Below are 16427 nucleotides of genomic sequence, written 5' to 3' on the forward strand. Positions count from 1 at the left end.
GTGTCGGAGCATTCACCACTTCTAGAAGCAGGTTGTTCCATTGGTTAATTGTTCTAACTGTCAGGAAGTTTCTCCTTAGTTCTAGGTTGCTTCTCTCCTGGATTAGTTTCCATCCGTTGCTTCTTGTCCTGCCTTCAGGTGCTTTGGAGAATAGCTTGACTCCCTCTTCTTTGGGGCAGCCCCTGAGATATTGGAACACTGCTATCATGTCCCCCCTCATCCTTCTCTTCGCTAAACTAGACATACCCAATTCCAGCAACCATTCCTCATATGTTTTAGCCTCCAGTCCCCTAATCATCTTTGTTGCTCTTCTCTGTGCTCTTTCTAGAGTCTTAACATCTTTTTTACATCGTGGTGACCAAAACTCGATGCAGTATTCCAAGTGTGGCCTTACCAAGGCATTGTAAAGTGGTATTAATACTTCATGTGATCTTGATTCTATCCCTCTGTTATTGCAGCCCAGCACTGAATTGGCTTTTTTGGCAGCTGCAGCACACTGCTGGCTCATATTTACTAAGTTAGATAATGAAACATCTGCAAGCAAACATCTGCAAAGGTTCAGAGACCCTCAAGAATTCCAGTTTTCTTTCCAATGTCAAAGCAGAGAAAGTGTGGATTCAAAAACCTAAAAGACAAGTTGCAATAAATAAACGACTAAGCTTGCTACCTTCACCTTGGAAAATAAACTGTTGTAGGATCACTGAACACAAAGGCTATTTTACATGATTCAGAACTTGCTACCTGTTTTAAGTTTTCAAGGCTGTTTAAACATGTGGTATTCATTTGTTGGAAGTATATCCCAGCTGTACCGTACTTTTTCTCTTTTTAATTTCTTTCATAGCAGGCTATGAACCGGATCTCCTAAGCTCAGGGTAGGACTATACTGACATATGAGATCTTCTAATAAATTATTGCTTCAAGCTTTTTTTCCCCAAGGGATCATTTGAAAATCTATTTTGTATGGAGAAAATATGGTAATGGTGATTTTCGAGTGACTTCAGTTAATCAAATGCTAATAACTTTAATGTTCATATATATTGTTTGTGGAAATCTGTTCTATTCTTAACAAGAAAAAATGCCCACACCTAACTGAGGTTATAAGACAAAAGAAACAATTACGAAGAATGTTCTCTTTTTTACTTTTCCACCTCTTGGTGCCTGTATGAAACTGAAGATTGAAAAATTACATCTCTTTTGAACTTCTCCTATTCCATAACTTGCCTGTTAAGTCGTTAGTCCTGTTGCTTAAGCAATAGCAGTACCGTGTGGAGAACTTGGTAGAATCTATGTTCCTTAAGCTGGATACTGCAGAGAAAAAAATATTATGGAACATAAAATCTTATCCACCAAAAGAATAAGAGAGCCAGTTTGGTTAAGGTGTTGGATTAGAAACCAGGAGACGGTGAGTTCTAGTCCTACTTTAGGTATGAAAGCCAGATGAGTGACCTTGGGCCGATCACCAGAAGATGATGAGTTCTAATCCTATCTTAAGTATGAAATCCAGGTGAATGACTTTGGCCCAATCACGGGGAGACTATGAGTTCTAGTCCCACCTTAGGTATGAAAGTTAGTTGGGTGACTTTGGGCCAATCACTAGGAGACTGAAAGTTCTAGTCCCACGATAGGCATGAAAGCCAACTGGGTGACTTTGGCCCAGTCACCAGGAGACAGTAAGTTCTAGCTCTACCTTAGATATAAAAGTTGAGTGACTTTGGACCAGCCCAACTCACTTCATAGATTTGTTGTCATAGGGATAATTGGAGGAGGAAAAAGAATTAGGTATTTTACCACTTTGAATTACTTATAAAAATAATAATGACAGGATATAAACAAACACACAAAGAAGCAAAAACTCTATCAGGTCCCAATTATCATTAACTTACTGTTGTAGAGGACAATGGACACTTTGTGGAAGGCATATGAACTGTAAGATACAATGCTCAGCAAAGAGAAGAATTCTTTAGTTCCTGTGGGAATACAATTTAAAAACAATCACCCTGCTCATAATTAACAGAGTCTCATGGAAACTAATTTTCTATCCCTCTTATGCAAGGTTACTAAAATGACTTGTGAATATTTAGGCACCATGGGAATCCATAATATATTTCACTCCCTGAGGTTCTGATAAAATTTATTCTCTGGAATCCCTGATGACTGGATAATAAAGACACTGCCATGTCAGCAACCCAGAAAAAGATGGATAATTGACAGGTAGGACTCAGACCTGGGATAGATTTGAGGGAGACATGTGGAGCACAAAGATGCTTGCAAATAAATATTTATGGGGCTTGCAGGTGCAGTACATGCACTCTTTAAATATTGTCATGTTCCCAGTGATGCCATCAGATTTCTGACTTTGAAATGTCAAAACATAACAGAGTTATTTTACATTCATTTGGAAGTTGGTCTACATTGTATAGAAGCCGTGGTGGCGCAGTGGTTAGAATGCAGTATTTCAGGCTAACTCTGCCCACTGGCGGGAGTTTGATTCTGACCGACTCAAGGTTGACTCAGCCTACCATTCTTCTGAGGTGGGTAAAATGAGGACCCAGATTGTTGGGGTCAAGATGTTGACTTTGTAAACCGCTTAGAGAGGGCTGTAAAACGGTATATAAGTGCTATTGTTATAGCTATATTTTCTTGGTAAGGACAAGAGGTTAGAGCAGGTTTTTGGCCAATGGCTTCACTTCATATGCATTTCTCTTTTTCCTATTTCTTTATCTGCTGGTTGAATGTGATTTATCAAAGAAAAAAAAGTAGTCAAATGAGAAACAACCTCTGAGAGCGGTGTTTAGCATGCCATTCACCATCCCTGTGAGGTTCATCGCTGCCAGATCAACCAATTTTGCAGGGAGCTCTGAAAAAGGAAAAATACATATAGTCCTTGATTTGCAACCATTCATTTAGTGACCGTTCCAAGTTATAACGACACTGAAAAAAGTGACTTATGACCATTTTTGACATGACCATTGCAGCATCTCCTGGGTCATGTGATCAAAAATCAGACGCTCGGACCACTGGCTCATATTCACCTTTGCACCCATTTGGGGCAAGCATGCAATGTCAGCATGCACGTAGATAAGGTTTTGCACTATGGCCATGAAACATTGTTTGCTTTACTTTGACATTCCTCCTCCAGCAGTTTGGCAGTTCAATTCTGACTGGCTTAAGTTTGACTTAGCCTTCCATCCTTCCAAGTTCAATAAAATGAGGACATTTTGGGGGCAATATACTGACTCTAAAGAGGGCTGTAAATAGTGGTGGGATTCAAATACCTGAACAACCAGTTCTCTTTTTGGATGCAGGCCTGAGCCTCCAAGGCCTAGAATGGACTTCCGGAAGTGGCATCCACGCACTTCCGGCAGGCCGTTCTAGGCCTGGGAGGCCTCTGCCAGGCCTCCAAGACTAGAAAGGACTCCCGGAAGTGGCATCCATGCACTTCCAGTGGGTTGTTCTAGGCCTGGAAGGCCTCCTCCAGGCCTCCGAGGCCTAGATCGGACTTCCGGAAGTGGCATCCATGCACCTCCGGCAGACCATTCTAGGCCTGGGAGGCCTCCTCATGACCTCCAAGGCCTAGACTGGACTTCCGGAAGCACTGTGCATGAAGCCGGTTCTCCGAACTCAGCAAAATTTAGCTACCGGTTCTATTGAACCTGTGCGAACTGGTTGAATCCCACCACTGGTTGTAAAGCACTATGAAGAAGCATATAAGTCTAAGTGTTATTGTTTTCTCCTTCCCTTGTGAATTTTATACCACTGAAGATGTTGTTGATGGTTTTGTGTATGTTCTCTAGTTGGTTTTTATTAGGACAAAGGTGTCATTTACATATCAGATCTTGTCTTATCATACGTCTGTCTATCTGTCCATCTGTCTATTTTTATCTATTTAATTCATACACACAAACATACACTCACAAACACAAAAGTGCCTATCTATTTAGTTCATAGACACACAAGTGGTATATGTTTGTGTGAAGGTACAAATGTTCATGTATAAAACCAGAATTAACTGAGACCATTAAAGTAGGTCAGCGAAGCAAAAGATGTTGTAAATCTGGCTGCATATTTCTTATTGGCTACTTAGTCATACAGTAAGAAATCCCATAATCAATTTGGTAAAATAAATTTTGTTTCTGCTCACGGGAAAATCACCCCAAATCCCTAAATGGCCTCGAATGATTACCAGACAAGAATTAAAGAGAGTGATAAACAGCTGTAGAAAAATAGTTACAGTCTGCTTGCAATGTCAAAGGGAATCATAATTTTCCTACAAAGCTGTTGTTGATTATCGTCTATCTAATTCTCCCAAACTTTACAACAATTCTGCCATTTCTAATTCAGAACAAGCCTGCAGAAAGACAGGTAGGAAATGAATTCTCTGAAAAGAATTTACCTGCGGTTGCCATTACAACAACTCGTTCTTCTTTCTTATTTTCTGTCTTTGTGCTTGCAGCTACAAAAACAAAATAATATCAATTTCAGAAATAGACTCCTGAGAAAATGTGTCCTTTATGTCTCTCTCTATTAAAAAAAAATCATGATAATGCATAAAATATCTTATTTGAAAACGGTACTTTATTAGATGCGGAATCAAAATTATGGCATTCATAATACAATTTGCTGGGGGGGGTGGTAAATGAAAAGTTCAGCAACTACATTTGTCCAATGTTCAAATTTAATTAATATTAATCTTGGTTAGTTTTTCCCCCCGATGTAGCATGTGGGTTTAGCCCACCTCTTTCGGCTAGTTTATGATTCAATATTTTGTGAGGCAAGGGATTGCAGGGTGGTTAAAAGAAATATATATATATTCTGTGAGCCCACAACATAACTCTGTTGTGAAAACACAGCCATAGTGTGTTACTTACCCAAGTTAGATATAAAGCAGAAGTATAAAAAGATGATGGATAAATTAACACCACTACGCAGAGAAAACCATGGCATTTTGGAATCGGCTTTTTTGAGAAATTATCTGGAGAAAGAGAAGAGAGACAGTGAATCTGACAGAAATGTCTTAAGCAAAATGGTTGTTTATTTTTCCATTAATAGAAACACCACTGGAATGAAAAGAGATAGCACTAGGGCAGGGTTAGGCAACCTTGGCTCTTTTATGACTCGTGGACTTCAACTCCCAGAATTCCTGAGCCAGCCATGCTGAGGAGAAAGGGAGAGGTTTCCAAGCTGAAGCCATGCTGGCTCAGGAATTCTGGGAGTTGAAGTCCACGAGTCATAAAAGAGCCAAGGTTGCCTATCCCTGCACTAGGGTGTGTATGTTTTTTTCAAAATTGCTAACTTTAAGATGTGTGGATTTCAGCTTCCAGCATCCCCCAACCAGCAATTCTGGATTACAATAATAATGTTAGGAACACTGCAAATCCTTTACTGGTATACATATAAATTCACTAGGATAAACTGAAGTTCTTCAGTTTTGGTATAGCAGGTCTAGATGTTGAGACAGGAGAGCTATAGTTTATAATATTGTATTTATTTTATTATTTTATTTTATATTATTTTATTATTTACATAAACAGTGGAGTTCCTCAGGGCTAAAACGTCACTACAGCAATAACAGCCTTTCTAGAAACAGCATTGATTGATTGATTGATCGATTGAAACCTATTGTCATGGTTCTGACAGATGAAACTCTTCAAATAACTTGTTTACCTTAAAGAATCTTTATTAGAGAAGCATAGCGTTGGCACTAACATAATTGGCACTAACATAACTAGATTTCCCCTCCCCTGAGCACATGTATCAAAGCACAATTCCCTCCTCCAATTAACAGTCATAAATCACATTCTCCAATTAATTTGAAATGCAGGCTTTCCCTCCTGTTCTCCAACCCACCAATTCTTATCGTCTCTTATTTCATTAACCTTGGTACACACACTAGGTCGAGTATTGTTGTGTTTAGCTAAACCAGTGGTTCTCAACGTTTGTGTGACGGCAACCCCCGTCACACAAACGTGCCGCGCATGCGCGGCGGCGCCCCCTGAGGGGGAAAAATGGCGGATCGCCTTGTTTGGCGACCCCCGAGAAATGGTCGATCGACCCCAAATGGGGTCGCGACCCATAGGTTGAGAACCGCTGAGCTAAACTCTCATGCACATTCCTCCCCCCAGCATCATCTAACTCTAACTCTAAAAGTAAAACAAAAGGAGAAAATGGTTGCATGTGCAACCGTTGGCAAAGCAAAAGCCTCCGATGTTAGCAGTGTTGACACCTATACCCTATCCTCAATCCAATTGGACTCAAAGTAATTTACAGTACAGTTATATGCAATAAGATATAATAGAAGCAATACAAAAGTATTAATTCAGTCATTTCCTCAAACTTACAATCACAACTGGGACCAGAATTTCTGTTGCTAAGCAAGGCAGTGGTTAAGTAAGTTTCAGCCCATTTTACGATCTTTCTTGCCCAGTTGTTAGCAATAACAATAGCATTTAGACTTTATACTGCTTCATAGTGCTTTTACTGCCCTCTCTAAGCGGTTTACACAATCAGCCTATCAGCCAACAATCTGGGTCATCATTTTACCAACCTCAGAAGCATGAAAGGCTGAGTCAACCTTGAGCCAGTCCGGACTGAACTCCAGGCTGTGGGCAGAATTTGCCTGCAATACCAAGGACCTCTGGTTTGAAAGGAGGGGTAAAAGCGGCAAATTATGTTAAAATTGAGCAGGCCTCTCTCAATAGAGGTGGAGGGATATAAAACCCCATCTATCTCCTGTCTAAAGTGCAGGCCTTTCAGCAGTTTCAAGAAGATTCCACCTCATTTGAACTCTGATACAGGTAAGGTGACCAATCGTCCTCCTTTAGGGAGGACAGTCCTTGTTTTGTAAGTTCTGTCCTCTCTCGAAATGTGTCCTCCTACATGTCCTCCTTTTCGATATTTGAAGACTAATCTGTAAATCTCCGTATTCGCTCGATGCCGATCCGATCCATTTCGTGTGATGTGACGTATTTGTATTTGACATGACGATTCGTCAAGGCTCGGTACAGTGTGGCGAGATGCGATTATGAGATGCATGCACTCTGCACAGAATTGTTTTGAGAGAGTGCACCGCGCACAAGTGGCTTTGTTTACTTCTTACCGAAACACGACACGGCACACACGCACGCATTAGTCTCACTTCTTTCTCAGTGAATATTCAATCATACACAATAATTCACATTTTATTAATTCATTATCTATTTAATAATTTTCAAATATGTATAATTATGTCTTCGGTTCTTTAGGCATTGAATGAGGCAGAATGTTGAAACAGCAACAAGTTTATTAATTCAGAACAGAAGCAGCCCTAAAGGCTGTTGCACAGCTATTTATACAGTTAGCATCTAGGTGGCAACCAATAGGTTTAAAGCAGTGATGGCGAACCTTTTAGAGACCGAGTGCCCAAACTGCAACCCAAAACCCACTTATTTATCGCCGGGTGCCAGGTGGGTGTGGCCACCTCAATGTTGCTCGTGGGGAGGGACGTCTGTGGGGGCTGGGAAGGGTTGGGGGAAATCCAGGGGGTCTCTAGCAGGTGGGGCAGTGGGCAGGAGGCTCATCCTGTGGGGTGAGGCAAGGCAAGACAACGTAGGGCAGGGTGCCATTGTCACAGGGCAAGGTGAGGCAGGGGCCAGGGCAACAGCTGCCTGACACCATCGGCCCCTGCACACAGAGGTCAGCGAGCACATGGATGCTGTGATGCATCCGGCCATGTGAGACCTCGGCGAGTTAGCAGGCGGCTGGTTGAAGAGAGATGGTTGTCATTTCTGGGGCATGGTGCATGTGCCCACAGAAAGGGCTCTGAGTGCCGCCTATGGCACGCATGCCATAGGTTCACCACCACTGGTTTAAAGTAACAGTTTCCCGCCCCAAACCTCACTATCAGCTTGGAGATGGCCAGTCTGGCTTTCAGTAACAGCAACTGTTAAACAATACAGCAATGTAGGTCAGACATTAAGCACGTGATTTAAAACAGTTATGGCCAATACATTACACCCAACCCATCGTGTCAGAAACTAATCCTTCCATCACCCCCACCCTCCTGCCAGAACCCGATGAAGCTTCTTGGATGAGAAGGAAAATGTCTTCTCTTTTCTCGGGGAAACAAAGAGTCCAGTTGCCTTTTGAAAAAGCACTTTTGAGACCTTTCGTTTGTTCTTGGACTCTAATTCTTAGCTTTAATCCATGGTAAGCACATGGCACCATAAGGGGAAAGGGGTAAAGAAGTTCCCTGAAGGAGCATAACGGGATGTCATTAATTCTAAGCAATTCAACAGGAATCAACCCCTGCAGCAGAAGAATCATTGATTCAGGCTAATGGTCCATTGTTGTCCCAGAAAGCTGGTTCTGCCCGGTGTGCAACACCTGATGAAAATATACACTGAGGTAGAAATTTGCAAGGACTTTATTCTGGCATAGAAAAAAGGACACAGGAGGGATCACTCCAACTAGGCCTGTGTAAAGGCCATTCTCTCAACAACACAGTTTTTATTCATACCCCTCCAGAAACCCACCTTAAACAACCCCCTTATAGGGCATTCTATGACTTTGTAGATGTTTCTTCATCATCCTTAGCTTGCATCTGCATTGTCTAGCAGCAATCAACACATTTGCCCCTAATTTCCAGTAACAATTAGCACATTATGCCATAATTAGACCTGTGTATCGTGCGGGTCAGATGATGAGCTGAGAAGATAGCTGCAGATTCCTGACATCCTGGACATAAATTGTTTCAACTCTTCCCTTTGGGACGCTGCTATAGGGCATTGCAGGCCAAATCAACTAGATACAGGGACGGTGCCATCACTCTGCTGAACACCTAATTCTCACAATGCTGTCTAATGTCTATGTGTATTTACCCATGGAGTGTGGTTGTAGTAGCTGGCAGGAATAGCCTACACTCCAGAAGACAGGATTATTGTTGTTGTTGTTATTGCCACACTTGGAATACTGCATCCAGTTTTGATCACCACGATGTAAAAAAGATATTGAGACTCTAGAAAGAGTATAGAGAAGAGCAATAAAGATGATTAGGGGACTGGAGGCTAAAACATATAAGGAACGGTTGCTGGAATTGGGTATGTCTAGTTTAATGAAGAGAAGGACGAGGGGGGACATGATAGCAGTGTTCCAATATCTCAGGAGCTGCCACAAAGAAGAGGGAGTCAAGCTATTTTCCAAAGCACTTGAAGGCAGGACAAGAAGCGATGGATGGAAACTAACCAAAGAGAGAAACAACCTAGAACTAAGGAGAAACTTCCTGACAGTTAGAACAATTAGCCAGTGGAACAACCTGCCTTCAGAAGTGGTGAATGCTCCAACACTGGAAGTTTTTAAGAAGAAACCATCAGCAGACAGCCATTTGTCTGAAATGGTATAGGGTTACCTGCCTGAGCTGGGGGTTGGACTTGATGACCTCTAAGGTCCCTTCCAACTTTTTTATTATTCTTGTTGTTGTTGTTATTATTTATCCTTCTTATTATCTTCTTTACTTCCCCATTTTATTGGTGGTATTATTATTATCGATCATCGCACAGTCAGCCAGATGTTCAGACTGGATTTGGCATTTTGTCTACCTATCGAGTCCTTACCCAGGACCTGGGATAGGCAGATGTGGATGTTTGATGGTATTACAGGTATCGTCGCAGGATGGAAGCAGTTCCTAATAAGGCCGCCTTTTGCAATTGACTAATAGCAATTTGTCAATGCCAATGGTGTTCAAGTGGTGCTCCAGTTGTTTTGGGATTGCACCCAAGGAGCCTATGACTATTGGTACTACCCTTGCTTGCTTTTGCCACAGTCTTTCTATTTCTATTTGTAGGTCTTTGTATTTTGTTATCTTCTCCAGTTCTTTCTCGTCTATTCTGCTGTCTCCAGGCACTGCCACGTCCACTATCCAGACTTTTTTGTCTTTCTTATCGACAATTGTTAAGTCTGGGGTGTTATGTTGCAGGTGCTTGTCTGTTTGAATTCTGAAGTCCCAGAGCAGTTTAATTTTATCATTTTCTATGACTTTCTCTATTTTATGATCCCACCAGTTTTTGCTTACAGGCAAATGATATTTTTTGCAGATCTTCCAATGCACCATTGTTGCTACTTTGTCATGCCGCTGCTTGTAATCAGTCTGTGCAATCTTCTTGCAACAGCTTACCAAGTGGTCCACTGTTTCTTCAGCTTCTTTGCATAGGCGGCACTTACTGTCTGTTGCTGTCTTCTCAATTTTGACTTTGTATGCATTTGTCCTTAAGGCTTGGTCTTGTGCAGCCAGAATTAGTCCCTCGGTCTCTTTCTTCAATTTTCCTGCTCTTAGCCATTGCCAGGTTTTATTATTATCTGCTTTCCCAGCTATTTTTTTCATGTATTGGCCATGTAGTGCTTTGTCTTCCCATGCCTCTATTCTGTTCTTCATTTGGTCTTTCTTGTAGGCCAGTTTGGTCTCTCCAGTAGTTAGTAAGCCTTCCTGATATACTAATTTCAGTGCATCTTCATCATTGTTCTTCAGATATTCTTCCAAAGCCATTTTTTCTTCTTCAACCATCTGATGTACTTGTAGCATTCCACGCCCACCTATTTGCCTTGGTAGATAAAGTCTATCAATGTCACTGCGTGGATGAAGGGCATGATTCATTGTCATTATTTTTCTGGTCTGCCTATCCATTGCTTTTAGTTCTGCTTGAGTCCAGTCCACTATTCCAGCTGTGTACCTAATGACTGGGATTGCCCAGGTGTTGATTGCCTTTATGGTATTTCCTCCATTGAGTTTGGATTTTAAGATCTTCTTCACTCTCTTGATGTATTCACCTCTAATCTTTTTCTTGACTTCAGTGTGCTTGATGTTGTCAGCTTGAAGGATACCCAAGTATTTGTAGTACTCTTCCTCATCCAGACTCTTAATGTTATTTTCGTGGGGCATCTTGATTCCTTCAGTTTTCATTATTTTTCCTTGTTTGATAGTAAGTGTGGCACATTTGTCCAAGCCAAACTCCATTACAATATCTTGGCTATATATACGGACAGTGTTGAGCAGCGATTCTATTTCAGATGATGTTTTTCCATACAGCTTCAGATCATCCATATAAAGGAGGTGGGATAGTCTGGCAGATGTTTTTGATGTTTGATAACCATGTCCTGAGTTATTCAGTATTGTTGACAGAGGAAACAGTGCAATAACAAATAGTAATGGTGATAATGAATCTCCTTGAAATATTCCTCTCTTGATATTAACCTCTCCCAGATTTTCACCATTGATCTGCAACTGTGTCTTCCATTGTGCCATCGATCTTTGCACAAATTTTCTGATGTTTCTACTTACTCCTGTTATTTCTAGGCACTTGATTATCCAGTCATGTGGCAGAGAGTCAAATGCCTTTTTAGTCAATCCATGCCACATTCAGGTTGGTCTTCCTTCTCTTGCAGTTTTCCAAGATCATTTTGTCTATTAGGAGTTGATCTTTTGTTCCTCTGCTATTGGGGCGGTTTCCTTTCTGCTCAGGTGGAAAGAGATTGTTTTCAACTAGATGCTGTTGTACTGCATCAGCTACCACACCAGTTAGTAATTTGAAAGTTGTTGGTAAGCAGGTAATTGGCCTGTAGTTACCTGGTGTTGCCCCTCTTTGCTGGATTTTTCATTATTAGGTAGGTTTTCCCAGTTGTTAGCCACTTTTCAATTTCTCCTCCTTGTAGTATATTGTTGAATTGCTTGGCAATGAGTGGGTGTATAACAGTTAGATGTTTCAACCAAAACCCATGCAGTTCATCTTCACCTGGTGCTGACCAATTTTTGATTTTCTTTGCTCTTTTTTCTACCATTTTTGTTGTTATTACTAGTTCTTTCATTTCAACTTCTGTTTTATTTGCATCCACTTCTTTTAACCAAGCTGCATCCTTGTTGTATTTCTTTGGGTTATCCCATATCTGCTTCCAGAATTGCACTGTTTCTTCCTTGTCAGGTACTGACTGATTCCTTGCAGTTTCTCCATTGATGGATTGGTAGAAACGTTTCTGATTGGATTGAAATTGGAGGTTCTGCCTATAGTTTGCAATTCGAGCTTCATATCTACTGATTTTCCTGGCTATAGCTGTTATTTGTTGCTTTATTATTTCCAGTGCTTCCTTGATCTTCCTTGTTTCTAAGTGGTATTTCTTGATTAGGTATTCTTTGGTCTTCTTGTTCTTCAGCTTCTTTTCTTTCATCTGTTCTAGCTTGCTTGCATGTGATCTTAACTTGCTGATCTTATTTTCTAGTCTAACCTTCCATTTTTCTGGTGCACTGTTTGTTTGTTTTTCTTTTTTGTTGATTTTACATCCCAGGTATTCTGTTATAACTGCAGCTGTGCTGTACATTAATTGGTTTGTTTCTTGCAGTGAATTGGTGCTTATACTTGCTATTGCAGTATTTGCATCTTTTAATGCTTGTGCTAGCTGTTTCTTTGGAACAAGCTTCAATGCAGGCAGCCTTATTCTGTTGTTTTTGTGCTATTATTATTATTATTATTATTATTATTATTATTATCGATCATCGCACAGTCAGCCAGATGTTCAGACTGGATTTGGCATTTTGTCTACCTATCGAGTCCTTACCCAGGACCTGGGATAGGCAGATGTGGATGTTTGATGGTATTACAGATATCGTCGCAGGATGGAAGCAGTTCCTAATAAGGCCGCCTTTTGCAATTGACTAATAGCGAATTTGTCAATGCCAATGGTGTTCAAGTGGTGCTCCAGTTGTTTTGGGATTGCACCCAAGGAGCCTATGACTATTGGTACTACCCTTGCTTGCTTTTGCCACAGTCTTTCTATTTCTATTTGTAGGTCTTTGTATTTTGTTATCTTCTCCAGTTCTTTCTCTTCTATTCTGCTATCTCCAGGCACTGCCACGTCCACTATCCAGACTTTTTTGTCTTTCTTATCGACAATTGTTAAGTCTGGGGTGTTATGTTGCAGGTGCTTGTCTGTTTGAATTCTGAAGTCCCAGAGCAGTTTAATTTTATCATTTTCTATGACTTTCTCTATTTTATGATCCCACCAGTTTTTGCTTACAGGCAAATGATATTTTTTGCAGATCTTCCAATGCACCATTGTTGCTACTTTGTCATGCCGCTGCTTGTAATCAGTCTGTGCAATCTTCTTGCAACAGCTTACCAAGTGGTCCACTGTTTCTTCAGCTTCTTTGCATAGGCGGCACTTACTGTCTGTTGCTGTCTTCTCAATTTTGACTTTGTATGCATTTGTCCTTAAGGCTTGGTCTTGTGCAGCCAGAATTAGTCCCTCGGTCTCTTTCTTCAATTTTCCTGCTCTTAGCCATTAAAATTATTATTATTATTATTATTATTATTATTATTATTATTCATTAGACATGAACTTCAGTCAACTGAACATTGAAATTGGCTGGTGCTGATGGTTGACACGGATTGCTACCAGCATCCTAGGTGTCAACCAGGTACCTCCATAAAATATAAGATGTTCCAAGTAGCGCAGTTTTTTGTAGCATTGCTGGAGTTATTGCAGGAAGCTGCAGTTTCTTGATGTATTTTGCTAAGTTTTGGGACATAGTTCCCAGTGCCCCGATGACAATGGGTACTACTGTTACACGTTTCATCCATAATCGTGCAGTTTCGATGGCCAGGTCGCGATATTTCATAATTTTTTCCAGTTCTTTTTCTTCGACTCTGGCATCTCTTGGTACAGTGATATCAAGCAGCTGTATGCTTCGGTTCTCTACAACTGCGATATCTGGCGTGTTGTGTTCCAAATGGTAATCTGTCTGTATTCGAAAGTCCCACAAGATCTTCACCCTCTCATTCTCAACAACTTTTTCCACCCTATGTTCCCACGACTTTTCGGACACAGGCAAGTCATATTTTTTACACAATGCCCAGTGGATTTTATTATTATTATGGATCATCGCACAGTCAGCCAGATGTTCAGACTGGATTTGGCATTTTGTCTACCTATCGAATCCTTACTCAAGACCTGGGATAGGCAGATGTGGATGTTTGATGGCATTACAGATATCGTCGCAGGATGGAACCAGTTCCTAGTAAGGCCGCCTTTTGCAATTGACTAATGGAGAATTTGTCAATGCCAATGGTGTTCAAGTGGTGCTCCAGTTGTTTTGGGATTGCACCCAAGGCGCCTATTACTATTAGTACTACCCTTGCTTGCCTTTGCCATAGTCTTTCTCTTTCTATTTGTAGGTCTTTGTATTTTGTTATCTTCTCCAGTTCTTTCTCATCTATTCTGCTGTCTCCAGGAACTGCCACATCCATCATCATCATCATCATTATTTTGCTTTGCATGTATACTGAGTGTTCTTGTACTGGAGAAAAATTCCTTGTGTGTCAAATTACATTTGTCCAAAAAAGTTCAATTCAATTCAATTCAATTTGTATATTGCCCCTCCAAGTTCCTCTTTTCCCAAGCCGTTGCCTTTGGAATGTCTGCAAATTATTTATTTATTTATTTATTTATTTATTTATTTATATGTATTTGTAAAATTTATTGGCTGGCCATCTTACCACTGTGTAATTTTGGATGGCTTACAATCATAGAGAGGTACAATACATATATACATATACTCCCTTTTTAAAACTCTGTAATCACTTAATTTGGGGTAGAGTTGGGGTGACTGTATGGAGCTGAGCGTTTGCTGGCCAGATGCTCTTCCTGATACCCAGGTGGAGTTTGCAGTGTACATACATACATACAAATAAGTTAGTGTTAAATTAGTTGGAACATTCCTTCTTTTTCCAATCCAGAAAACCCAGAAGATCTTCTCCTGCATCTCTTCACCAGTTGCTATGCTGAGCACAGCACCACACACACTGCACCAGAGCGAAGATATCAACCAGGATGCTTTTAATTTCATCATACATCAAAGATAATCTTTTTACAGCAAAAGTTTGTTGAAGGCAGACTGGTAATTGCACATTTAAAAAAAAGAAGATAATCACTTGAGGGATAGTCTGCATGAATCAATTTCAGATCTGAAGCAATCATCTCCATCCCTGGACATCCGAAGGCAGCTAAGATGCTCTTAAGCGACCATCAGGGCAAAATGGATTCACAGATCAAAAGGCATGATTAAAATAAAATCCCTGGTCAGGTCGCTCTCTAGCTGCTTTAAAATAGCCTCTCTGTTTGGCAGGACAATTATCCAAGTCTCTGAATTATTGCGGCATTTGGGAATGAATGAAAGATAAAGGCCAAAGAACATGTCTTTGAAGTTCTATCGCCAGGAAAAATGAATCCGTCTGTCAGAAGATGTTTCTCATCTGTTCAAGTCATGTTCTGAGCATTTTGATCTGACTGAACCATTTCCCCAGTTTGAAATATTATGAATTGTTCATGAAAACAGTCTGCAAGCATTTTTAAGAAGGATCTCATATTCTGGGGAAGTAGAGTTAATCTGCACTTTTTATATTTTCAGGAAAGGAGTTAAGACCAGATCTTTTGACTGCTTTTATTTGGTTTTCAAAAATCCATTATTTTATTTCATTCACTAACCTAAATATCCCGCGGGCCAAAAGGTGGTGTATAAATCAAAATACAAAAATGAGAAATAAATAGACAACAGAGAGGAGGGAGGGAGGGAAGGAGGGAGGGAGGAAGGAAGGAAGGAAGGAAGGAAGGAAGGAAGGAAGGAAGGAAGGAAGGAAGGAAGGAAGGAAGGAAGGAAACTCTTAAAAGGCCAAAGAGTAAGGACACCTGTGGTGTAGGGTCAGAAGAGTCCAATGCTGATTATGAAACCCAATCTCTCTCTCTCTCTCTCTCTCTCTATATATATATATATATATATATATATATATATATATATATATATATATATGTCTTTGGTTGTTCGGGTTTTCTCCCCAGTAAAATTGGAAGTTTCTTGATGACGTTTCGACGAAGTCCCACATCTACATGGAGGCCTCTGTTCTGGGCCCAGTGCTCTTCAACATCTTAATCAACGATCTGGATGAGGGGATAGATGGGGAACTCATCAAATTTGCAGATGACACCAAGCTGGCAGGAATAGCCAACACTCCAGAAGACAGGCTTAAGATACAGGAGGATCTTGACAGACATGAACATTGGGCGCTATCTGACAAAATGAAATTCAATGGTGAAAAAAGTAAGGTTCTACATTTAGGCAAGAAAAACCAAATGTACAGGTATAGTATAGGGGGTACCTTGCTCAATAATAGTAACTGTGAGAGTCCTAGTGGACAATCACTTAAATATGAGTAGCAGTGTGCTGCAGCTGCCAAAAAAGCCAACAAAGTGCTAGGCTGCATTAACAGAGGGATAGAATCAAGATCACGCGAAGTATTAATACCACTTTACAATACCTTGGTAAGACCACACCTGGAATACTACATCCAGTTTTGGTCACCAAGATGTAAAAAAGATGTTGAGATTCTAGAAAGAGTACAGAGAAGAGCAACAAA

At 40.6% G+C, this 16427-nt stretch overlaps 1 protein-coding gene across 1 annotated transcript in view; it reads right to left on the minus strand.

The window, feature by feature from the left end:
- The window catches only part of HHLA1 (HERV-H LTR-associating 1), a 56102-nt gene that overhangs the window by 23638 nt on the left and 16037 nt on the right, over positions 1 to 16427 (minus strand). The window contains exons 4-8 of the mRNA XM_039350447.1: positions 4869 to 4972; positions 4394 to 4453; positions 2777 to 2857; positions 1884 to 1967; positions 1222 to 1305 (exon numbers count right to left, since the gene is read on the minus strand). Coding sequence (XP_039206381.1) covers positions 1222 to 1305; positions 1884 to 1967; positions 2777 to 2857; positions 4394 to 4453; positions 4869 to 4944 — 385 coding nt within the window. The 5' untranslated portion in view covers positions 4945 to 4972. The remainder of the gene's footprint in view (positions 1 to 1221; positions 1306 to 1883; positions 1968 to 2776; positions 2858 to 4393; positions 4454 to 4868; positions 4973 to 16427) is intronic.

This window comes from Crotalus tigris, unplaced genomic scaffold, assembly GCF_016545835.1.
Source record: "Crotalus tigris isolate CLP2741 ecotype Arizona unplaced genomic scaffold, ASM1654583v1 scf7180000018335.1346539, whole genome shotgun sequence".
In the NCBI taxonomy this organism is placed as follows: Eukaryota; Metazoa; Chordata; class Lepidosauria; order Squamata; family Viperidae; genus Crotalus; species Crotalus tigris.